Source organism: Ambystoma mexicanum, chromosome 6q (genome assembly GCF_040938575.1).
Source record: "Ambystoma mexicanum isolate Mex_15411 chromosome 6q, UKY_AmexF1_1, whole genome shotgun sequence".
Classification (NCBI taxonomy): domain Eukaryota; kingdom Metazoa; phylum Chordata; class Amphibia; order Caudata; family Ambystomatidae; genus Ambystoma; species Ambystoma mexicanum.
Genome location: NC_090937.1, coordinates 1609505387 through 1609531075, shown reverse-complemented (window position 1 = coordinate 1609531075; position 25689 = coordinate 1609505387). Strand labels below are relative to the sequence as shown.

The window sequence follows — 25689 nt, the reverse complement described above, 5'->3', positions numbered from 1 at the left end:
GCTCCTCTTCCACCCTGGCCACCACCAACTGCGCACACCGCCTCCGATCTCCTGGGGCGCACCCCCACCTCCATTCTGGACGCTCTCACCTCCGACACTTCCTGACAACTACCCAGTTCCAAGATGCGAGGTAGTGAGATTACAGTTCACGCAGCACTTGGCTGCTTAGCTTGCCTGATGCGCTCCCCATAATTTGCTGGTTGCGGATCATCGCATCAGGATTGTCCCATGCACACGGCAGGACCAGCCAATGCAGCCTGCTGTAGAAGGTGTCTTTTTGGCAAGCAGAGCCCATGACAAAGCGTTCATAGTCCACATTAGCATGTGGCAGGAAATATTACTGCAAAGCAGACTTCGCTGCATCATAGGAGGTGTTTGGGGGTTGCAAGGACTGGAAGACCTCATGCACCGCAGAGCCAGCAGAATATAGAAGTGTTGCCACCTTACTGTCATCATTGGTCTCCATCGTGGGTCTGAAGTACATGTCCAGGCGATCGAGCCACATCTTCCACCGAGGTCCCAGACTGGATGGGGCACCTGAGATATCAAACTCGGGCACTGGTTGTAGAGCCCCTTGCGGCTTCATCCCAATCGACGGCTGGTGCGCTGGGGCCTGAGTGCCTGGTTGTTGTGGCAGAGCCTGGGGGTTGGAGGTGCTACCTGGTCCTGATTCATGATGGCAAGCGCACAGGCACCCCGCTATGTGTGGATGTGACCGTAACTCGCCACCCTGTCCCCAGACAATGAGTGAGACCAAGTCCTTGGCACAGCGATGTTGGGGCATACACTGTAGGAGTATGCAGCAAGAACCTCCACCACTGGAGATCTTCAGATGACTTCCAATTCCACTAGGGCCGTGCACCCTTCCAGACACCTCAGAAAATGTCCAAAATGTTGAAAAATGGGGCACCAGGCATACACCACCAACAGCAAAGAGCAGAGAGGGCAGATGTCACTGCCAAGGGACTCCTGGCCACTCCAGTGGCTCCAGAAATGGAGCAGGGTAGGGTCCAGGGAAAGGCAGACAAAAGAACTGCAGGCCTCCCCAAGCTCCTCACCTCATACTCGACGTCAAAATACCAGGAAAACAACTTCAAATGCACATTGTGTGCAGTAACAGCTGTCTGCTAATAGAATGTCCAAAAATTAAGCCCGGATGGTGTACAGGCACTCTAACAAAGAGCCGCGACCATCCCGAGCGTGCGATCCAAAATGGCGGCCAAACCGTGCGGTCCTCGCCCTCTCCGTGGCATCAGAATGGTGAAATTCGTAATAAAAAAAACTTTACATAATTTCACATTCCTCACCGCCATGCCACCGTATACCATCCCATGTGTCGCCGCCACTGTTGTATCTCTCCGGTTCCCCCCTGGAGTGCTGTGAGCCCCCTCCCGCCTACAGACACACGCACACACAGCTGTTCTTGGTTCATGCTCCCCAGTCGATCTGATGCGGCCGGGAATACCCCATTTCTTTATAATGCACGCTGCAACGTCACTCCGCCGCATGCGTGTGCCCTTAAAGGGGCAGCACCACAGTCGGGCTCAGTAATCTAATCTGCATCTGGCAGATTACATTGCCGAGCCTGCAGCTTCGCCGACGGTAGGTTAACACACGGGAAGCGGGGGGCTTTGCTGAACTGTATTCTGTAGTCTCGACTCGTAGAGAATGTACCTGTTGACCACCATATTTAACCTTATGTTTATAAGAGATGGCTTGCAAAATACACAAACCATAGCAAGGTACGCACACACATATAAAAACTTAAAAGGTGTGTACCTTGCTATGGTTTGTGTACTTTGCAAACCTTCTTTTAAAAAGCAGAGCATTGTTGAAAGCCAACCAGGAGGGTGAGAAGGGGAGATGATGAGAGTGCAAGCGAGTCGTGAACATGGCACGGATAACATATTTCTGGTGCACCCATGCCATGGGAGGGATTTAAAGTGGGATTGCTGTACAGTATGAAGTTTGGGAAGAAACAGCATAAAAGAAATTTCACAATTCTTAAACTTTTATTTTCAACATTTCCTTTGAGCGGAGTTCAACTGCCAGCTCTGCCCCCACTTAGCTCGGCCCCCTTTTAACTCGGCCTCCTCGGAACTCCGCCCCTCTCCCTAACTTCGCGCCTTGTGGCACCCCCCCTTACATGTTTAACATTTCCAGCACTGGGAACGGCAACTAAACGTGATTCAGCAGGAGACAGCCGTGGAGTTATCCCTCAGCACAGACAGCAGCCCTCGCGGCGGATGTGGCGGCCTGGGAGCAGCATGTTGACACAGTGAGGACAGCGACCTTCGGAATTGCTATTTGTGGATGCCAGCAGTCACGCCTCGGAAGCATTGTGGCATCTCGGGGGGGGGGGGGGGGATTCAGTGCCTGGCACCGCCTGCAGCCTGGCCCAGGTCATTCAGGCTGCTGGAGGTGTCTAGGGAAGCAGCACAGAGCGGCTGGGGGGCTGCAGGCAGCCCGCAAAGACCCCGCGCTCTGCAGGCAGCCCGCAAAGACCCCGCGCTCTGCAGGCCGCCGACTCCACTCGCCGCCGCTCGGGTCTGCACAGCCGAGGAGGGCAGCTCGCGCTTCCGGCCCGTCATCTAGGCATCACAGTAGGTATGCATTATTAGAGCATAATCACCTCTGCAAAGCAGCCAATCAAGGCCCTTCAAATACATCTCTTTTTCACTTGGCAGCCAGGAATTCCTGGCCCGGCGTTACCCCTGGACCATCATATTTTCCATTCACCCATCTGGTCTCGCAATGTTCGCGTTCATTTGGTGTAGCTCAGTTGGTTGAGGCGGCTGCAGCTGCGATTGTGTACACTGAGGTGCAATAGAAAATGGTAATGGGCGCCGACCTCCCACTAATTCCCGGCTTTCTGTTCATTTATTGATTCTCCCTGAAATGCATAACTTTCTGGGAACCTGTGTGGCAGCTTCACAAAACAAAAGGGGGAAACATTTTTTGATTGGATATTTTTTTTACCGCATTTTTGCGGTGTGTTTGGCCCAGGCAACATATGGTGGGGGTAAATGGAGCGGGTGGGAAGTAACCGCCCCTTGCATTTTGCGACCAAATTAATCGGTTACAAAATTATGATTAACAAATACTGCAGTGAAAATCGACGGTAAAAACATAAAAAAAACTTTTATTTACACGCTCGTCTCTTCCTTTGGTTCTTTTTGACAGAATCACATTAGGGCCATAATGGTGTATAATTTCACAGTTGCCTTAATAAACATTAGGAACTATGAGAAAGTCTCCAATGTTATCACTGTGGTTGTCGACTGGGTCAGAGGCTCAGAGCAGTTCTTTACAATAAGCTTAAAAACAGTCGTTTTGCGAGGAACATTTGGCAGGCGGTAGTAATGCAGAAACTGTAGGACTCGCGAGTATAGACGGTGGTAAACATCAGGGCGGTTCCACTTTCTGCTAGAGATGGCATGTGTGTGGTGACATGCACTTCCACACACGCCTCACTCCCCCGCTCTAATAAGCACCCCGTTTTCAATTAGTTTTAAGTACTTCCCTTCCTGCCTCTCTTGTTTCTAGTTTCCAGGTTGCCCTTTTAAAACTATTAACCACGATGGAATCCTTGTCCATTTCGTTTCCCGAAACTATTACCACTGGAGTGGCACCACTGGCAAACAGTCTCAATGGAGAAGCCAGGGATTGGATGGGCACGGAGTCTTTCACTCTTAACTCGCTATCTGCACTGGTAGCCGGTAAGATAGCTCAGCGGTGTGAGCGTTCGCTGATGCGATCTGAGCGTGATCTGCAGGTCGCAGGTTCGAATCCAGGCAAGGCCAACTTAGTGTTTCTTCCTTCCAAGGTCGATAAATGAGTACCAATTTTGGTTGGGTGATATTGTATGGAAATATGTTCTCTGTAAAGCGCTTTGTATAAAGGCGCTATATAAATAACACATCATTATTACACTTCTGAGCTGGAGGAGTTCATCAGGCTCCACAGCTCCTAGCCCAACACTGTTCAGAAGTACTGAACCTGGAGCTTAATCTGCACAATGGCACTAGTTATGGGAAAATATGACAGATGGAGGGTAAACCTGCACTTTCCTTCGAAAATGTAAAAGCTTTTCACAAAAACGATGAAATTCCTTTCACGTTTCCAAATTGTTTAGCATCAATAAACGTCATTAGGTGTTCTCTCTCTCTCTTTCTTCGCTCTTTCTCTCCATCCCTGTGCCTCTTTCAATGTGCTCACCTTTTCAAGTGTCCATTTTCTGGCACCACACGAGCCGTTGCTTACATGGGACATTTCTTAAGGGTGGTGTGATTATATATATATATATATATATATATATATATATATATATATATATATATATATATATATATTTTTTTTTTTTTTTAATTTTTTTGTAAAACAGCGATTAAAAACACAGTATTTAATTTTACTAACATTGTAACCTGACTAGTTCCAAATGTTTGCAATGGTCATTTCTAATAGTGACTTCCAGTATATATCTTTGCCATATTACAAATGCCTCACTTCCATTACTGAGCAAAGCACATCCCCAAAACCCAGAGAAATCCCATACATTCTGTTCTAATTGAAGGTTATTATTCCATGACGGATAGTCGGGTACACTCCTAGCACACTCTTTCGAAATACTCCTTCGAGTAAGGGGAAGGCTCAGATAACAGGTTTGCATAAAATCAAAGAGCATATTGGGAAAATAAGAACGTCCGCAGATCCGTGACCAATACGCCTGTGATGAAAGAGGGGTGTGCTTGAGCCACTAAGTGGATAGTGCACGCTGGGCTGGTTTCTCACTGCATGTATTCAGACAGCGCTCGCCTTGACATTAAAGGGATGGTCTAGTAATACATTTTATTTAAAAAATAGATAGGCAACATAAAAAAAAATACTAGCATTATCTGTTTTAAAACTTCCTATGTAAAATTTTGAGCTATTCAAGCTCAAAATTCGCAAAAGCAAGCACATGGGCGCATCCATTTTGTGAAATGGAGGCCCTCCTGTGCTGGCTTTTGCTTTTGCGGCACTAATGAAGGAAAAGCCAGCCATCTGTAGTAAACAAAAGCTACCGCTGGGTGGCTTTCCCTTCATTAGTGCTGTACGCGGAGGACGGGGACCGGAGACCATAGCAGGAAATTTGCAGCTGTATCTCGGTAAGTGCTATTTTTTTTTTAAAAAAAAAATAAGCACTAGCTGTGTTTTTTTTTCTAAGTTTTCCGGGCTGGAGGACCGCAGCTTTAAAAACGTTGTATTTATGTTTGCGGTCGCTTTTGAAGCAACCGCAAACATAAATACAACGTTATTGTGTTGAAAAACCGCAGCGTTTTCCAACACAACTGCGTGTATTTCTGCCTGCTGTGGCTATCACTTTGGGTCTCCGGTGCTCCCAGGGGACCACCGGAGACCCAAAGTGAAAGCCACAGCAGGCAGAAACACAACGCGGTTATGTTTACATGCCGCGTAGTGTTTCTACCTACAGCTGTATCCCATTTGGGGTCTCTCGGGCTCCCCGTGGGGAGCCCGAGAGACCCAAATGGGAAATGCTAAATGCTGCGTTGTGTCTGCCTAAATCTGCTTTCCCATTTGGGGCTCTCGGGCTCCCTCTGGGGAGCCCGAGAGCCCCAAATGGGAAAGCAGATTCAGGCAGAAACAACGCGGTTGTGTTGGAAAACGCTGCGGTTTTTCTTTCCGAGTTTCTCAGGCTCCTCCGAGCCGGAGGAGCCTGAGAAACTTGGAAAGAAAAACCGCAGCTTTTTCCAACACAATAACGTTGTATTTATGTTTGCGATAGCTTCAAAAGCGACCGCAAACATAAATACAACGTTTTTAAAGCTGCGGTTTTATTTCTAAGTTTTCCGGGCTCCTCCAGCCCAGAAAACTTAGAAAAAAAACGCAGCTAGTGCTTATTTAAAAAAAATAAATAAATAGCACTTACCGAGATTCAGCTGCAGCTTTCCTGCTCTGGTCTCCGGTCCCCGTCCTCCGCCTACAGCACTAATGAAGGGAAAGCCACCCAGCGGTAGCTTTTGTTTACTACAGCTGGCTGGCTTTTCCTTCATTAGTGCCGCAAAAGCCAGCACAGGAGGGCCTCCATTTCACAAAATGGATGCGTCCATGTGCTTGCTTTTGCGAATTTTGAGCCTGAATAGCTCAAAATTTTACATAGGAAGTTTTAAAACAGAGAATGCTAGTATTTTTTTTTTTATGTTGCCTATCTATTTTTTAAATACATTTTTTTACTAGTCCATCCCTTTAAACCATGCACCTTGATTCAGCCAGCCTCGCTGACATCAGCCATTCCATTGGGTCAAAGGTCACCAGGGGATAATGCTCTGTTTACTTTGCTCATTGCTTTTAAGGGACTCAATGACGCCTGAAGCTATCTCTGCCTCGTTGCTAGTGTGGCTGCATGTGATGGGCCTGTGGTGTTCTCAGGGGTAATAAAGGTACACTGGATGCGGCTGCATGTGATGGGCCTGTGCTCTTCTAGCTGTGGCTGCATGTGATGGGCCTGAGTTCTTCTCAGGCGGCTGCATGTGATGGGCCTGTGGTGTTCTCACAGGTAATAAGGTTACACTGGATGCGGCTGCATGTGATGGGCCTGTGTTATTCTAGATGTGGCTGCATGTGATGGGCCTGTGTTATTCTAGATGTGGCTGCATGTGATGGGCCTGTGGTTCATCTCACGGGTAATTAAGGTGCACTGGATGTGGCTGCAAGTGATGGGCCTGAGTTCTTCTCACAGGTAATAAGGTTACACTGGATGTGGCTGCATGTGATGGGCATGTGTTCTTCTCTTGTGTAATAAAGGTACCCTGGATGTGGCTGCATGTGATGGGCCTGTGGTTCATCTCAGGGGTAATAAAGGTGCACTGGATGTGGCTGCAAGTGATGGGCCTGTGGTTCATCTCACGGGTAATAAAGGTGCACTGGATGTGGCTGCAAGTGATGGGCCTGAGTTCTTCTCAGGCGGCTGCATGTGATGGGCCTGTGTTCTTCTCACAGGTAATAAGGTTACACTGGATGTGGCTGCATGTGATGGGCCTGTGTTCTTCTCTTGTGTAATAAAGGTACCCTAGATGTGGCTTCATGTGATGGGCCTGTGTTCTTTCCGTGGATCTGAGGGTCGATTAGAGATTTTGCTTTGGTGCCTCACATATATGGACTGGGACGAGGAAGATAAGGCATGAGGGCAATGTGCCCTTTCTCTCTAGCCTGGTCTCCACTTAGGCCCTTACTCTTTCAGCAAGACCTATACAGGATTGTCACCCGTCCAGGTTTGATCCAAACAGTTTACGGGCCACAGGGACCTAAGTTGTTCAGCCCTGGATAAAGCTTTTTTTATACACCTAGTTCCTGATGTCCCTTGCAGAGTTGCCTAATTAGTTTGAGCAATCGCTGTCATTTTACGATCTCTCCACACAGTCTTTCTTCTATGAAGGGATTTCACTATATGACCGATATGACCTCAAAGATGAAATGTCTAGTCACTCCTTGTGCTGCCCTGAGAGACATTGCAACCTCCCCACTGCCGGCTAAAAGAAGGAGTCACACTTAACTTTCCGTCTGTTCATGTTCTAGCTACTACTGCATCTGAACCCATCTCCTTGTCTCATTTTGGGGAAGGGTGTAAATGCTGTGATGGGTAAGAGTAATGAAGATTACCCAAATTAATTAATAGGGTCATTACCCCCATGTCCCACTTCCTTCTCTGAATCCTTCCAATCTGAGAAATACTCAGCACACGACTTAAGTGGAAACAAGCGCAGAGAGAGAAAGTGGGTCCTTGATCAGCATTAGATGCACTGGGCACAGCTAAGAATAATAACTTCTGTTCTTGTATAGCTCCTCATGATGGACTCCTGCTTCTAAGCACTGTAATAATTAAGCAATATGACCGAAGCGCCGGGGGCATTACTGACTCAGGTAAAGCACCGGGGCCCATAGTTATAGGCCCGAGCGAAGCGAGCGCCTTAACGAAGGCCCCGGGGCATTACCTGAGTTGGTAATGCCCCCGTCACGAGGGTCATATTGCTTTTAGTACCCCGGGCCACAAGATTTGCGTGGCCGGGGCACTAAAAGCATTTTTTTCTGTCCAGGACAGAAAAAGAAAAAAAAAAGACCAAGAAAATGGCCGCCGGGAAAGGGGAAAATGGAGTCTGTCTTCCCTTTCCATGGTGGCCATCGGGAGTGGACGCGCTGGAAACAAAGGAGAAGAAGGTAAGTGTGGTTGGGAGGGCGGAAGGAGAAAAAAAACCAAAAAAAAATAACGTATCACGATGGAAGCCTCCAGCCGTGTGGAGGAGCGGAGCGGCCGTGTGGAGGCGCGGAGCGGCCCTGCTCCGAGTCTCCACACGGCTGGAGGCTGCCATTGTCCCCCACCGGGGACAAGAAGGTAAGTCTGGTGGGGAGTGAAGGAAGGAAAGGGGAGGGAAAGAAAAAAAAAACCTTACCTTACAAGGAGGTATTCTGCTTGACTCTCGCCGGGTACTAAACAGTGTTATTGTTACCCTATTTAATGGTACTTGATTTATTGAACTTGAAAGGATGAAAGGCTAAGTTGGCCCTATTGTGGGAATAACTTGCCAAGAGCAGGCAGTCTGCTTTCAGACACTGACGCTTTACTTACGAGCCATTGACCTGGACGTGGCGGCTCAGTACTACAAGCCCAAGAAGGCAGGGTGCTGTTGGCTGAACGCCAGAACTGTCTGAACGTGACCCATGCACCCTCTTAGCCGCTCTGACGAGAACATGACTGCAAACTTTGCCCCTGTGCTCCAGTGCAGGAATTAATGATTGACATGCCTGTCCTCCGAGCTGCCGACTCATGCTCAGGTGCAGATTGTATACTTATTTATTTATATACCTTCCTTCTGCTTGGGCCAAGCTCCATCGGGCATCAGAGTGAACTACAAACGATACAACAGAGGAGTAATGGATAAACTGCCTACTCAGCCCCACGCTACTACACCTGTTATAGCCCTCTCCCCAGGTCTGGAATATCTGGAAAAGTTCCTCGGAGAAAGGTGCCCATCCTGTCCCCGGTCTCTGAACCAGCAGCTGTCAGAGGGACACAGCGCAAGGTCGTGCCGCCCCGAGACATGTGCAGTGTGTGCGGTGGCACAGGCTCCGCGTGCCCAGGCACCCCCCCCCCCCCACGCCTCACCTCGTAGGCACCCGTGCCTGCAATGACTATAGCAGGCCACATTATTTTAAGGAGGGGATGTGCTGCTTCCATGGACGATTCGTGCTTTTTCCGATGGAGGCCACAGTGTCACCTCCCAAGCCATTGTGATGCTCTTAAAACAAATGCCCCATCCCAGCAGCCCATAAGACGCTGCAGGTCCCATAATTACTGCTAATCACTTTCTTAGCTCTAGCCTGGCTTTTAAAGCAGCAGCGATTTCCACGTCATGGCTCATTTAAGAGACCATTGTTTTGGGCAAGACGTTCCGTGTTAAGAAATGCAAAGGGTCATTTTCATTCTAAAAGCACATACAAAGCACCAGTTAGCTGCCCCGATTTACACACTCCTCCAGGCCACTTAAAATATATCTCACAGAGCAGTTTCAAACTAACTACATTATTTTCAGATGTTCATATTTAACACACCAAAAAGTTAATTTTTGGTAGTATGCATTATTTTCATCACACCATATATAAAGCCTATATTTGTCAAACATTGAAACACAAACAGGTACACCACCTTTTAGTATAAGTCTTGAAAGTACATTTCCAAAACTCTAAGGCCACGGTTAGCCTTCTGCCGAATTGCATTCTGGTAGTTGTAGTCTCCCATTCAGGAAGAGGAGCATAGTGCCACAAATGAACAGTTTTTGCCTAACCTGTTTCTATAAGGAATTATGTATTTGTGTGAATACCTTACTATGGTGTGTCTACTTTTTAAGTCATATTTATAAAAATAGAGTACTGTTCAAAGCCAAACATGCGGGTAAGGGCAAACGATGAGCAGGCAAGCAAGTCTTATATATATATGCCCAGAGGTTGCAATCCTGGAGATGTTGTGGCCATGTGGTGTTTTTTAGGGCATAAATAGATGATAAATGTGGGTGGGCACACATATTTCGGGGGGTGGCCGCTACCCAGCTTGGGTATTTTTGAGTCCGGCAAACTTGCTCAAGTGTTCGGCTGCAAGGATTCCACCCAGGTTGTCCAAGTGCAGACGCTTACCCACAGCACCACATAAAAGTGTCATCAAAACTCGCACTGGGATTTTGTTTTCCTGAGAATATTTCACTATAGATTGTTGGGATTAAAAGTAGGGCACGTTTTATACTTTGCCAGCGTAGTTATTGGAAAATCTCCCCTCTCAGGTCATTTTCTGGTGTTGATTCATGTTTTTTAAATGCCAATGCCCTTTTGTCTGGTGCCCTTAATTCTAAGCGGAAACGTCAATTGAATCAAACTTGTGTATTTCACTTTAAGATATGTGCATATATTCCTGCTTTTGTTTTTTGCTATGTGACCAGAGGTTCCCACAACTAGTGATGCAAGGGAGCCGTACCCATCCCATAGTCAAAACACATTTTACAGCACACTTTGCAGCAGCAATGGGAAAAAAGGCATATGAAGATGTAAACATCACATCTCAGCAACAGTCACCTAAACTGCCCAGTTGCCGTTGCAACTTTCTGTTATAGGATTCCCTGCTTCCTCTTTCAATTTCTGCACCCCAATTTGTGGTTGCTCACCCCCTCCAATGAAGGCTCGGGGGGGTCATGATGAGGCTCCCTTCTCATCTTGTCTTCTCCTACAAAATAAAGCCTCACCCCTGATATTGGCACATAGGTAAATGTTACCGCTGACAAAACCATATAATGGATGTCACATGGTATTTGTCTCCTGCCTTACTAATGGCAAGGTGTTTTTAATGAAACTGCACATGATATTTTGTATACTAAAGACTCATACTGTGAAATAATTGTCTGTAATATCACGGGTCACCATTTATCCAAATACGGGGACCCGCATATTTTATGCCGCCCAGGGCCCAGCAAATGGTAGGGCCGTGCCTGGCGCAAGGCATACAGTTAAATAATGCTGTCAGTATTGTACAGGCCAGCATCCAACACTTAATCCCACATGTTCTAGAGTTAGCTCAATAAACTTAAACATACAGGGATGAATAACATCCAGCCAACTTTTTCTGAATATTGAGTAGTCATGTGGCATTCATTTCTGCACAGTCTTTGGTATTAATGTGGCCAGTGGGATTGAGGAGCCATTTCAGTTCTCCATATATGTCCTTCTGACAACTATAGCCCACACTGTTGGTGTTTCTTCTGCATATGACCCGATTCCACTGTTCTTTACGACACCAATTCAAGATGGTTGCACTTTATCTGTTTGACGCCCACAGCCTACTTTAAAGATGGTTACTCTAGGTAGCAGTAACAGCAGCAGCAGGCTGTTGTTCATGTTTACATATTGATTTTTAATTGTATATTTGGTTTTTAACCTATCGTACCATGTTGTCATCTAAGTATAGGGGACTCATGAGTTTATGTCTCCCGCTTTCTTTTAGAATGTAAATTTTGTATCTCCTGAAGAAGAAATCACTATAATAGAGTATTACGTCGAAACCGGTAGAGCGAAACTTGAGATGAGGTCGTGGTTGAAGATTCTGGTGATCCATCTCAACTGTCTGGCCACCTTTATTACCTACTGTGGCCAAGCATATTGACTTCACATTCTTTCTATAAATAATCCAATTGATGAATTATATGTCAGGGTCTTTTATAGATTTTATATATTTTTTATCCCTTGGAGTTTTATATGAATAGTTGAATATATGAATAGTTGGATGGTTGATGTTTGTATGTGGACGAATGGCTGTACGATTGAATAGGGTGTATTTTATTATGTAGATGTGTTCTTAAAGTTTTTTCCTGCTATGTAAATTGTTGCCTTAAGTGCAGATTAAAATCATGATTTGAGTCATATATTTAAATTGTATCAGGTTTAATAAAATCCCTTGATCCCAACTTTCAAATTGTATCCTCTGGATGTCTTTCCGTGATCAATTGTTACATTAACACCCTAACCCAGAGTGTGGGTTCCCCTGTGTCTTTCAGAAAACCTAGAGTGGAGCGGCAAAAGGGTATGACCAATTCATAGAACATAGAGGAAGACCTGTGCTTTGAAAAAGCTCATGGCCGTGCTTTGTGTCTCCAGTATAATGTACGCCACCATGCACACGTGACTCAGTGATGTCTTCGGGGAACCCACAGTGGCACCCTGAAGAGGGTTCTGCCCTGGGCAGCCGGGAGTTAGGATGCCAGGATACGAAGGAGAGCAGAGGCATGCGTGGTGGTGCCACAGTGGGTCTTCTGTGCACTGCAACCTTTCAGGGAGCAGTGGTCGAAGTGTACTAAAAGAAGTAGTGGAACTATGTTCCTTGCTGGTTTTCCCTGCTCCCCACACACCCCATCCCTGCGCCCTCTCCCACACACAACCTGTTGGGGGCCTGCTCCGGGTCGCTGGGCAGGCCCCATGCTCAGGTCGGGGTCACCCGACGGGGTTCCTCAGGGCAGCGATCACACCGCATATTCGTGGGGGAGGGGCAGGCAGCCTGCCTCTTTATTGCAGGTCACAGCCGCTTCACATCTTCTTGGGGGTGTTTGCACCTCCCTCCCCCTCGTGGGCTCCGAAACGCGTTCTTGTTGCGGCCAGGGGGTGCTCACGCGGCCGATGCCGCTTTTCCTGATTCCTTGGCGCTGCCGCGATGCGGCCTCCCTCCTCATGGGATCGGGGTGCATGCCCCCCTCCTTTCCACGTGGCGAATGCCGCTCCCACGTGTTGCGGCTGAGGCCGCAGGGCAGGGGGCGCACACCCGCCGCTTCTCGTGCGTGGATGGGGGATCGCCTCACCTTCATTGCGCCCGACGCCGCCGAGCATTCCTCCTCCTCGGATCGGAGAGGGGGGGCAGCTGCTCACGCGGCCGATGTCGCAGATCTTCCTTCACACGGGGGGAGGGCAGCCGCTCCTCCTCCCGGGACACATTTTTCCTTGTGGCGCAGCCGCCGACTTGTTCTGTCTACCACGGGGGACGGGCGGGTAGCCCGCCACACATGTTACCTTTGCGGGCCCAGTTGGAGATGGGCCCGCCTCACCATTTCTTCTTCGGGGCATGCGGGGCCCCCTCGTCACCATTGTTGGAGGCCTGCACCGGGTCACCGGGCAGGCCCCATGCTTCGGTCGGGGTCACCCAACGGGGTTCCTCAGGGCAGCGATCACACTGCGGATTCGTGGGTGGGGGTTACCCCACCCGCTCCGGATCACCAGATCTACTCACATGGCTGGGGGCACCGAGCACACAGCCGCCCCCGCTCTGGGGGCACCCAGGCCGGGGTCCCCACGACAGCCATGATCACATGGCCAGACAGCAGTGGAGGTCGGCATTGCCCGGCATGGGCACCGTCCTCATGGAGGGCCCTGTCCCTAGGCCTACACCACGCGGTGGTGTGCCAGACAGGCACACATTAGGAACGACACCGGAGCCAGGTTGGGTGTGACTGCCGAGCCGGAAGCAGCTCGTAACTTTTATTAGGTTGGTCATGTGGCCACTGCCATGTGACCTATTACACCAACGTGGGAGCTACCATGCTCCCAGGAGGGGTGCCATGCAACACAACCCAAACACCCAAACAAATACACCTGCTATTTATGGGAGTGTGCAGTGAACTGAAGTGCAAGCTTCAACTTCTTCCTACACTTTTATTTTAAAACTAAACCATTTCAGAACGGTTTCTTTTTAAAATAAAAGTATAGGAACTGTGAAACTTAAAAATAAAAAGGATGGGAGCACCGCTCCCGCCCACTTCGACCTCTGCCAGGGAGGCTGCAAGTTCAGCACGCAAGGCTGTATGCTCATGTTGGTGGGATTAACACATCCTGCCGCAGATCGCCACCTGGGAGCGGGACTGTGTGATTTCTACTGGGGCACTGCCAGTCCCACTCCAAAGCTGATTCTGGCCTCCATTATCCAGCAGCAGCGTGTTAGCCACGTGGCTCGTGGAATATCACGTGGTCTGCAAGCGGCTGCGGCACGCTCGCACACCCATTGGCTCTTGAGAACTGTCATTATCGGAGAATGGGTAGCGCTGATTGGTGCATGCGCCGTTTCCGGGCATGTGCAGATATAGTTCCACGCTCCCTGACACCAGGCAGTGAATGTGCCAGTCAGTGGGCGGGACAAAGCCATCTTGGCACTGGTAGACAAAGGGTAGTGTCAGGGAAGGGACTTCCGCTCTGAAAATAGGTCAATTAAATAATTTAAGGTAAGCCCTCTGAGCGTTTCCCATTAACTAAAGTGTTAATGGATGTCTAAAATACTAGTTCTGACACAGCATATTGTTGGTAGATTTCTAAAGAAGTATGCAGCATTAGTTGAGGAGAAAAGGAAGGAAGTTCTTGGTGCTGGAACGTGGGGCTGAACAGGATACACACAGTGGCAGCACCAACATTTGGCAATATCTGGAAGCAAACCACTGAGGCCATTGGTGTGTCTTCTGCTCTTGCAGGAGCCCTCACAGTCTCCCTGAGAACGCCTCTTCTCTTCCTCCTCGGGCAATGCTGTCTCCTGCGCTCTGCAGGTTTCTCGCTAGTGTCTCTCACCTCTCTCAGGCACTCTTCTTAATTCATGGCACTGCCCCCACGATTCAGTGCCACTTCAGAAACTCTTTTTTAATTGGTGGACACTTCCATTTTATTTGGTAGACACTTCCAGCTCGGTCCAGCCCAACCAATGTCCCAGTGCTTCCTGCACACTGCATTCTCTGGCCTTCGCAACTCCATGCCTCAACCGCTACCACCTCTGCATAGCCCTTTTAGGTCTCCACATCTTCTCACCCTGTCTGTGTTTCTAGCTCATGCCAGGGGCCGGCTTCAGGTATGTGCGACCGGGGAGGTCACCCGGGGTGCCACATTAAATATAGCAACATTTTTCACCGAAAAATCGGGAGTCTTCCGCTTAAATCGGGAGGGTTAGAATGTATGAATCATTAGTCCCCCGCCAAGCGAGCTTGGGGGTGTCTTTCAAGGGCTCACCCTAGCTGGCGTGGTGGGTGAAGGCACCGTATTGAAAGGAAATGCACCCGGCTCTCCTCAGCACCAGTATACGAGCTGGCGCATTTCCTTTCAATAGGGCACTGATGCAAATCCAGCACAGGACAGCCTTTGAAAGGCTGCCCTATGCTGCTTTAGCACGGTGCTCTACTGAAATGATTAACTTAATCACTTAAATGGAGTGCTGCAGCTAGGCGCGGCCCCTCCCCATGAGGCCTGGACAGGGGAGGAGAGGTGCCACATTTTCTTTCCTCGCCCCGGTCCCCGTCGGGGCTGAAGCTGGCCAGATTGGTGTGGAATCGCATGCTCAGACTGATCGAATGGGGTGACTGGCCAATAGCGCCTCCTTTCACCCTGTCGAGCCAACTGGCGTAGAAAGGGAGGTTATAAAACCTCTGGTTACCATCTTTGATAAATTATTTCTTTCTCTCTGAAGTTGCTTGGTCAAAGGTGGGTGTTCTATGTTCGTCTGGCTTACAAAAGATGGCGGCTGCCTTTCTGCTTCCAGGAGAATCAGCATGCAGCGGACCAGTGTATTGTGGCATATGGTATTCACAAAATCAGCCGATCCTCATTTCCCTCATTTCGACCTCCAGGTAGCTAGGACACATTAATCAGAGCACCAGTCTGGGGATGACTGGTCACTCTCTGGAATTGCCAAATGGGCATCTTCCAGCTCCCTGCATGAATAGGTTTTAATAGAAAAGAATCCATTGTTGTGCAGTGGCACCGGCTTACTGGGCCTTGGCCATCCCACTCAAAACGTTGTCTTGGCCAAGTACACACAAGCATTCGAATCCCTCTCTGACAATCTTTCCCATACCCAGACTCTGGTCCCTGAAGGCGTTCCCACATAAGGGTGCTACGGCTATACTAATGGGATAAAAGCGCTATACAAATTACAAACTACCACTACAACAAGTAGATTCCTGCATTAAGAGCACCTTGTGCTTTAAGAGAAGAAAGTGTAAAATTAAGAGGCATGCAGAGTTTATATTCAAAGTAAAGCCAACATTTGAAATTTGTTTCAATATAATTGTATACCTTTTATTTATGGTAAAACATGCATTTTAGGCAATTTGAAAAAAATGGCCTGCTGCTAAATATATTAAAGATGAAAGTGAAATTGCAATTGTTAGCACCTTTGGCATCTTGTTATCAAATGACAGTCCTAGAGAGTTTACTGGGAAATCATATTACACCTACTCTGACGAAGTTCATTGTGGGGGGGCGTTCAGGAGACACTGGGGGCCTGGGGATGCCCCCCATTGTGTGATGCATACTCCCGATGTGGCAAATGGGGAGCCCTATAGTCTCTATCCCCTCCCTGGCCTGCTGGCCTCTTACAGCTTATAGATCCCTGGAGTACATAAGGAGGAACGAGACGCATCAGCGTCCCACGAGTCAGGGCTGGTAAATGCGCGCAGGGAGGAATCGGGTGTTTATCTGTGTCATGCAGACCAGCTACAAGGGCCATATTCTGAGCATTGGAGTTGATGGACAGCATTTTTGGCACCCTTGGCATGGCCAAGGTAATCCAAATACCTGCAAAGGGCTCTCGCAGCAGCTGGCATTGAGGGAGGTAGAAAGGTGATCGAGTGAGGGAAAGATCCTGGAGCAGGATTGAAAGAACAGAGGTGTGAGGAAGAGATTGGATCTGGTGGAGGCACTGATCTGGAAGGTGGAGAGGCTGGCCCTTATAGAGGATAGAGTGAAGTAGGAGGAAGTATCAAAGAGAGATAAACATCAGAGAGAGAGTGTCCCACGACAAATCAGGAAGAGGGGTGAAGAGAGGAGAAGGGCAATATTGTCTACCATCCCAACACAGGCTACAGGATCTATCTCAGAGACTTTGCCACATGTGATACAGCTCAGATCATGTACTCAATGAAATGTCCCTGCAGGATCTACTATGTCGGACAATCCAAGAGACCAGCTGAACTTTGTTGGATTGAGCACAGACCAACCATCCGGATGAGAAAGCCTTAACTCATCAGTGACAAGACATTTCCTGCAATAACGGCACCAACATACTCAAATATGCTTCCACAACCTTGAAGTTGTATCCATTGATACATATGTAGATCACAGCAAGCTCTTGAACTGCAGAGAGGCTTTTTTGGATTGACCATCTCGATGCAAACGCCCCAGGCGGCATGAACGAAGACTATTACCTCTCTTGTTTTCGATAATAAGGACTCTGATTTCGACCTGATGTATCTGTGATAGTGCTCCCTTTAAGATAACACAATTTGGGTATGTATCTCCTTTATTCTTTCTTAATTTTTCTTAGTTGTACGTTTTCTCGTTTATTCTACTTTTTGGCAATTTTTCTCTGTACTCTCCTTAAAGCTGTCTTCTTTGGGCCTTAGAGCTTCTCTACTTATCTACCTTTCACATTTTTTTATGGAACAATGCCTTGTTTATAGGCACATCTCGTTCTGATTTAATCTTTATCCTTCTTTCTATCTCCGTCTTGATTCTGTGTTTCTCTGCTTATTATTGGTTTATTCTCTGTTTATCGTCTTGCTGTTTGTTTGTCTTCTTTTTGTCCCAGTTAATCATACGTTTTATCAGTTTCTTATATTTTTTTTTGGTTTATTTCCCCTCATTGCTTTGTCAAGCCACTTCCATTTTTTTCTAAAAGCTATCTGGCCCCTTGTTCCTATTCCGATATCCCTTCCCGTGATCCTCAATTTCTACACCTATTAGTTCGGTTTTAGATTTTTTTGTAGGATTGAGAGCTTGTAGCTATCACGCCTGTAACACCCAACGCCATACACATTTGACATCAAAGCGTAGCACGTATGATGTCATTATATGACGTCTTCGCGTTACCACAGTTCTTCGGAATAGCAGTTGTTTTATTATATATAAACAGCCTCTTCACCAGGAGCATCAGTCCACACTTCTGCTCCATTCTTGGCGCGCCCTGATAACTACTATCTGGTAATAATCTCTTTACTGGTTTTTACAGTTTGGTGGGTTAGCTTCTATCTCCATCATTGGCTTCATGCATATTTTTACATGTCCCTTTTTTTATTTCTTTGTTTTGATAGGCTTTTTCCTATTTCCCACGCTTGAACATTCAGGTATTGTTTTCTGTTTTTTTTATTGTTTACACCTTGACCAGTAATTTTTCTTTGTAGTTCTTTAAAAAATGTTCTACTTTATGTTAGGGTGTACTGTTATTGAATTGTGTTTCTTCCAGCACAGAGGCTGTACAAGTCTGTCCATTGGGACAGGTATGAATATACACTTTTCACAATGAAATTTCTATATATTTGCACGGTTGATTAGAGGGGTAACCTATATGATTTTTTGGCATTTTTTTTATTGACTTCTGTAGATTGGCCCTGATGAAGGATGTATGGGCGCGCATTTACACATCTGCTTCTGAGACACTTTTGTTCAAGCTGCATAAAATATATTGAAAAAACATAATTTAAATACAACCTGTTTTGCCTAATTGGAATAGTTCCGGAACTTTATTAGAGACAGATGTCTCAAAGAGTGAGCACACAGCAGTATAGGTTTCTTCCTTTAATCTACAGGTTTGATGCGATTACACCCAATGGCGGAGGGACAGCACGTCGGGGCCTTTCAACCCTTTCAATTTAAATGGGCCCGGAGCCTCTAGGGCGTCCCCAAGCAGCTGCCCCATGTTAGCAGTCATATGATTCTGAAACACAGGCATTTCATTCTGGGCATTACACGTGCCTGGTGCGTATGTTACAGGCTGCCTTTACTGATCTTCTCAGGCAGTCACCTACATCTAAGATTATGGCATATTATAGATGAAGTAGTGCAAACAGTCCCCTAGGCGAATAGCCCACCGCTTTAATTGTAGATTTCTACGGTATGATGCTTTTCACTGAACTCGTTCCTGCTACATTATCGCTACACGGTATTGATTTTGTGCGCTTGTCTTCATTGAGCACTTTCCATCGTACTCAAAATGGCTAGTGCTCTGGGCGGTTGGCTTTGCAGCTCTGATTGTTTCTTGTTGTTTTTTAAATGCCTTGTTACTCCCAAATGTCAAAAAGGTTTTGTCACCTGTCCGCATCATTAGCACCATGCTGTCAAACAGCTATTCGTAGCTTTTCAGCTGACGTTTGGCGTTTCTGCTCCCTGCGGGCGGCCTGTCCAGTAAAAACCTGCCATGATTATTCTTCTTGCTGTGTTCTTCTAATGGGGTGGTTTGCGCACTGTTAAGGCCAAGTGGGTGTTGGCAAACATCTTTTTGAAATGGGCCCCCACCAGCCCTGGCAGATCCTCAACACGCCCTGCACCGTGTGTACCACGCGGGCATGGTTAATCCCAGGTCTTAACAGCACACCTTTGAAATGGGCCCCGGTGTGCTAATGTTGATTTCTGCTGGGGTATGACATAAAGCTATGAGGTGAGGACACCAGATAATCCGAAGGAGACTCTGATAAAGGCCAGAGTCAAGGGGAAGGAAGAAGGAAATTAGAGAGAAACATTGAAAGAGAATGATAGGCGCCAGGACAGATCATGAGCAGGACAAAGCGAGAGTGCAGTATCCCACCTTTGAGCAGTTGGAGCAGGGGAGGGGGCAGGAGGTGGAGGAAAAAGGGGAGGACACAACCAGAGAAAGAGGTAGTACTATGGACCACCAGTAAAAGGTGAACATCGAAAGGAGAAGAGAGGAAGAGGAATAAGAGAGCAAAAAGAACAATGTCTGGGACACATTTCTGTCTTGACTCTGGCTCTAGAGGAATGTTGCCTATATCCTACTTACGGTTTTAGTCCAAGAGTGGGTCCAATTTAGCTAGGAGACCAGAGTCTGTGGTGGGTTACTATGAGATCAAAGCCTGTGTTGGGATCTTGAGAGAGAAGAACTTGTGGTGGTCTCCCATAAGAACACAGCTTGTTGTGATGTCTAAGGTCTGATCCTAAGGTGGGCTACAGAATTTTCATACTGCCCACGGTTGGGTGGTTTGTGAGAATTACTGCAACATTAAATCCACCTGAGGCAGATGGGCAAGTAAGTCACTCTCAACACGTGAATCCCAAGGCATTGTAGTTGGGTGCCCTGGCGATCAGGCCACACTTGAGGGCCCAAGTGGACCAAACCTCATAATAGGACGACCCTGGGAATTTTTAGCACCCGTGATTGACTTTGTGTTAATCACACAGGTCCATACACCGCTGACCACAAAATGTTGTAGACTAGATTACCTGTACTACGGTTGGACTATTCCTCCCAGGTGACTATTTCTTACTTTGACCTCTGCACTGATATATTGAGACATGTCCTCCTGGTTGCATGTGTTAAAATCGCAGCAAAAATGGCCGTTTACACAAAGATTGCGGCAAAAAGGCTGTGGCTTTGCCGCCGCAGTCCATGTAATGGATGCAGGGGACACCCCTGCACTCCCCAGACCCATTATACCATTTATGGGGATCAGGGACACCACCGCTCCCGTATAACAGGATACACCTTTACCGGGTCAAACGACAGCATTTTTGCCGCGATTCTTTGCACAGGCGACCTTTTTGCCACGATTATATTACTGCATACCGTCCATGTTTGGTTATAGCCACTCTGCTAGATTCTAAAGACTTGACTGCATCCTCTGTGATTTGATTCTTATAAACCATAGTTGCCGACAACCTGCTTGATATCAAATATCCCCTCGTTCTCTGAAATCGACCTGGTAGATCAAGCTAAACACAATCCAATGTGAGAGTGAGCCGCCACTCAGTGACATAACGTAAGAACACAGAATTGAGCAGTACTAGAGGAAAAACACATCTACTGATTCTGTTTGTTTCTGTTTCTTTTAGGGATTCTCGAACTTGAGCTGTCATGGCTACCTACAGTATTCGAAAGTTCAAAGATCGCGACCACGAGGCGGTGCGCACCATGTTTGCAGAAGGCATGCTCGAGCACATCCCAGCCTCACACAGGTTTCTCCTTATGTGCCCTCAGGTCCACATGTTCTTCTTGGCCGTGTTCTTGGTCATCTTCATTGTGTTCCAATCCTACCTCATTTCCGCCATTGTGATTGTTGTTGTGTTTGTTGTGGGACGTCTCTACCTTGACTTTCAATTCCAGAGCTATGTCAAGCAAAGTCTCAGCGAGGACTTGCTGGACATCCAGAAGTCTTACATGCAGAAGGAAGGTGCCTGCTTTTGGGTGGCTGTCTCTGGCAGTGAAGTTGTCGGCATGGTCGCGGCGCAGCCATTTCAAACATCTGATGGTGAAGCCAAGGTGGAGCTCAAGCGGATGTCAGTGGGGAGGAAATGTCGCGGACAAGGAATTGGCAAAGGTCTGTGCCGGGCAGTCATTGGTTTTGCCCGGGAGCGTGGCTGCAAAGCTGTGGTCTTGCACACATCAGTAGTGCAGTATGACGCTCACAAACTATATGAGCGTGTAGGGTTTTATAAGCTTCCCAACCCAATGTTCTTCTCATTTTTGGCGAGGGTAATCAACTTTGGTATCCTGTGTTATACATGTGACCTTCCACCATCAAGTTGAATGGCGCTGGCCAATGGATGGACCTTCAGCCGTAAGGCACCTTGTTATTGGAAAATGATTTAGCAGATAATCGTTATCTCCTTAAAAAAAAAAATATATTGTACCCGAGAAACTCACTATGTCCTTGTTCCTCATCATTTTGCATTGAATGAAAGGAGAACATTGAGTTGTGCTTGACCACAGCTCCCCGATGAAGAAGGCATTGTAACCGTCGCTACCAGGCCCAGGACAGATGCTAACACCTAGAAGCTCTGCATAACTAAGCACTAATCTTGCCTCCAATGGGAGTATAACCAGGAATAACCTGCCTTTTATTGCCGCTGTACCCGGATGGGGGGAGTAAATGGGCAATTTCTAGACAGCAACATGGAGAAAGCTCACACTCAAATACAGGGCGGTCTGGAACATTCGCCCTGCATGTATTTATGCCTAGACATACTGTGATATATATTTTATTCTATCACAGATAACGCTATAGACTTCATTGGTAAATAAGACATTTTCTAAGTTTCCATGGTGTGTCTAAAAATAAGCTGATTAGCTTTTTGTTTCAAAGATCCAGATGTGTTGTTAAAAATATAGCTGTAAGGTGGGTTGACTTTTACATTGATGAAGGATGTCTTCTAGAAACATATTTATGATTTAAGAAAGTTGGGAGGGAAACCATACATATGAATTGAATATTGGTTTTGTCAAACTATTTGTGCCAAGCAATGTTTTTTTTTCTTGATTGTGCATTTAGTTTTAAATACAAACCTTAAGCACATTTATTAGAACGTCATTTCATTTAAAATATTACATTCACAACTGAAAACTGGATTTAAAAAAAGGAATAAAATTAGCTTAGTATGAGATACACATCTACAGGTCACCCTTACTCCAGGATTCATTTCTCCTCAATTTGTCTCATTACCTCCCTCCATATATGGTAGGCTGCAGCAGTTATCACCATCGATTCAGCACAAATCAAGGTGCTCCAAAAATCGCTCCGATTCGATATAGACATTAGAGTTTACAAATGCATTGTTCCTCTTCCAGTACAAAGGCCTTAAGGCCGACAGGCAGTTAATAGATGGCGGCTAACTTTCAAATGCTTGGAGCACTATCGACAAGTGCGTTCCTCCACTGGCTCCCCTTACAGGCCCAGATATATTCAGCCGTGGGCAAAATATTTATGGCCTGATTCATGGAATTATTTGCGTGAAAAACGCAGATTTGCGCGCCTTTCTGTCCGAAAATCCCTGTTTGAAGTATGGGGATTTTCGGGCAGAAAGGCGCGCAAATCTGCGTTTTTCACGTAAATAATTCCATGAATCAGGCTATTAATCGGAGGCTTAGGATGAAACACTCGGGTCCGTGAACAAGGCTTTTTTCAAATAGGGCCTGAGTACATCCGGCTCGAAGGCCTAGTGCGAATATTCATTCTATCTTTTTCTGGAAGCAAGATGGTCAACATTTTTTATTCTATCCCATGACTTTGACTGTTTCTTGAGAGTTGACTCAACTACAGTGGAGAACTAGTCAATAAAGGCAAGGAAAGGTCAAGAGTATCGAGATATGTGACTACAGACTGTCTCTCCTTCACAAACCCATTATCAGGCGATCCCACTTGTCTCCTTCCCATTAGATTCATCAAGAGATTGGTGTTCACATATGGGGACATCAGTTTACAATAAAGCAATGTTCTTTGTGGATGCCAGATAGATTTCAATGATACCAGGCCATACTCCAGTCTCGGGGCTTCTAGGAGGGAACATTTATGATAGTTCGTAGAATTATTCCCTCAATTAGGTCCAGCCAGCCTACCTGTTTTACTGGAGGTAGCTCTAGACCGTAGAGTACACTTGGTATTATGAATGCTCGGTATATTTTTGCCATGTCCTCTATGCTATGGCCTCTCTGGTGGGCTATATAATATTATCCTGGTAGGTGTTGGATGGTTTTCACTTTATTGAAAACCCCAGATATGTATACTCCTCAAAAACCTCCAGTTTATTACCATTGCGTTTCCACATGAGGGTGGATTTTCTAGATGGTCTTCCTGCCAAGCACATAACCTTTGTTTTCAGGTATAGTAAACCCCATGTGGTTGTCCCTTGCATATTGGGCTAGGGCATCCAGTGATCCTTGCAAACCAATCGCGGTGGTATCAAATATAATTGTATCATCTGCATAAATCATACTCAGCACTGCCAATCCATTGATTTTAGGAGGATAATTATTTGATCGACTGAGAACAGTGTTCATATCAGCGGTGTATAAATTGTAAAGCTGGGGTGCTAAGACGCACCCCTGCTTTAGACCCTGGTTTGTCGGAGGATTTTTGCTTAGGGTTCCTAGCTGACACAAGCAAACTGTCACCGATGTGTTAACATGGAGCGTTTTAATAAAGTATAACGGTTGATCTGCTATCCCCCAGCGCTCAAGTTTATTCCAGAGCTGTGGTCGATCAACCAAATTGAAAGCTTTACTGAAGTCAACAAAGAAACAATATAAGTTATTATTTTTCCTATCCTGGGCCTCAGCCATAATATAGTGCACAGCACATAAATTACTAATAGTGCTGTACGATTTCCTAAATCCTGTCTGGGAGGTTTTCAAAAGTCCCTTTTCTTCCACGCATCTAGTCAGACGTTTTAACAATATAGTTGCTAATATTTTTTGACTAACGTCAGGCATGGCCAATAATCGATAACTGTCACTGTGCATCAGATCTGTCACCTTTTTTGAATACCGGGACTAGAATCGAGCGTAGCCAGCTGTCAGGATATTCGCTGCTCGTTTCAATCGCACTGTAATGATTCATTAATATTCTTGCCATAGTTTAGCGTTTGCTTTGAACAGGAGGATAGGTATGCAATCTGGGCTAGGCACTCTGGCGGCTTTTAGGCAAAGCAATGTTGGCTCTAACTCTTTCAAATTCACTGAGGATGGTTGGATAAAAAAAGGGCTGTACTAATTCTGAGATATGTCTGCTTCTGTGTAAATTGCGAAAAATGCTGTATTTTAAAAGCCTGGGATTGACGTGGGAGTTCGTCGCGCCACAACGTGAATGCCATTTCAATCTGGGTCTTGTAAATCAACAACAAATAAATACATGTGTAATTGTCGTTTTAAATTAACAATAACTAAATAAATAGAATCGACTGGTTTGTAATGTAGCTGATAAATGAAAAGAGACAGAAAGCGGGTTTGTTTACTGGTCTAAGAGTCAGAAGTGTGTTTTCATCCATAGAGAGGGTACCGGTTTATTTGGAAAGATTAAAAACATGTCATTGTCGAATATCATCAAAACACTGCAATATTCCATTGTTAATGTATTGATTGCTTTGTGAAGCTCTTGCAGCTGGGGACATTTTCTACTGCCGGCCAGTTCAGCAGAACTCTGAGTAACTCTCGGAGTGTGAACAAGGTTTGTAGATATTTCAATTATCAAGTTGATATTGATGATATGTGTTCTTTTCATTCAAATTAGAGGCAAGATAATTAGCATTTTCTTTATTTCTGATTCTCCAAAGTGTGGTCTGGCTGTTGATGTGATTGTGTGTTATCTTTTAAAAACAAGGCAAGACTGATTTAACATTATTTTGTATTTAATTGACATTTATATAGCGCTTTACTCAAAAAGTGCTGCACAGAACACACTTATTATACAATAAAAAGAAGTTGCTGACTATACAACATTTTCAAGATCTACATCAGGAGTGAAGCGGGTGGCGATTAAGGGTAGCGTGAAATAGAGAGTAAGAGGTAAAATAATGAAGACAGAGGGGAAGAGCATTCCAGTCGAAAGATATCGTGATTGAGCACTTGGGGCCGAGGAACTGATAATAAGAATTGAGACTGAGAATGAAGTGACCGAGAGGGAAGATAAAAAGAGCCAAGAGACGAAAGATAGGAAGGCACAAGGCCATATCGAGATTTAAAGCCAATACAGAGGAAATTGAATTTAGGGAGTGAATGAAAAGCCAGCTGAGAGAAGAGAGGGACAATGAAACCGAATCAGGGGGAGGGAGTGAATATAAAAGACGGATGGTAGCTTTGAAAACAGATTTTAAAGGCGCTAAGGTAGAGCAATAGAATAGATGAGAGAAAATAAGCGA

The 25689-nt window shown here is 46.3% G+C and overlaps 1 protein-coding gene across 4 annotated transcripts; it reads left to right on the top strand.

The window, feature by feature from the left end:
* Positions 1-1537: 1537 nt before the first annotated feature.
* On the top strand, positions 1538-25087 carry LOC138516902 (probable N-acetyltransferase family 8 member 5). Of its 4 annotated transcripts, none has more exons than XM_069632357.1 (2): positions 1538-1602; positions 20893-25087. In XM_069632357.1, the coding sequence occupies exon 2, from the start codon at positions 20915-20917 to the stop codon at positions 21584-21586; it is 672 nt and encodes a 223-aa protein (XP_069488458.1). In that variant the 5' UTR covers positions 1538-1602; positions 20893-20914; the 3' UTR covers positions 21587-25087. The 4 variants fall into 4 exon arrangements, with proteins under 4 accessions (XP_069488458.1, XP_069488457.1, XP_069488456.1 ...); XM_069632356.1 differs by lacking the exon at positions 1538-1602 and adding an exon at positions 2122-2603; XM_069632355.1 differs by lacking the exon at positions 1538-1602 and adding an exon at positions 2123-2607.
* The last annotated feature ends 602 nt before the right edge of the window (positions 25088-25689 follow it).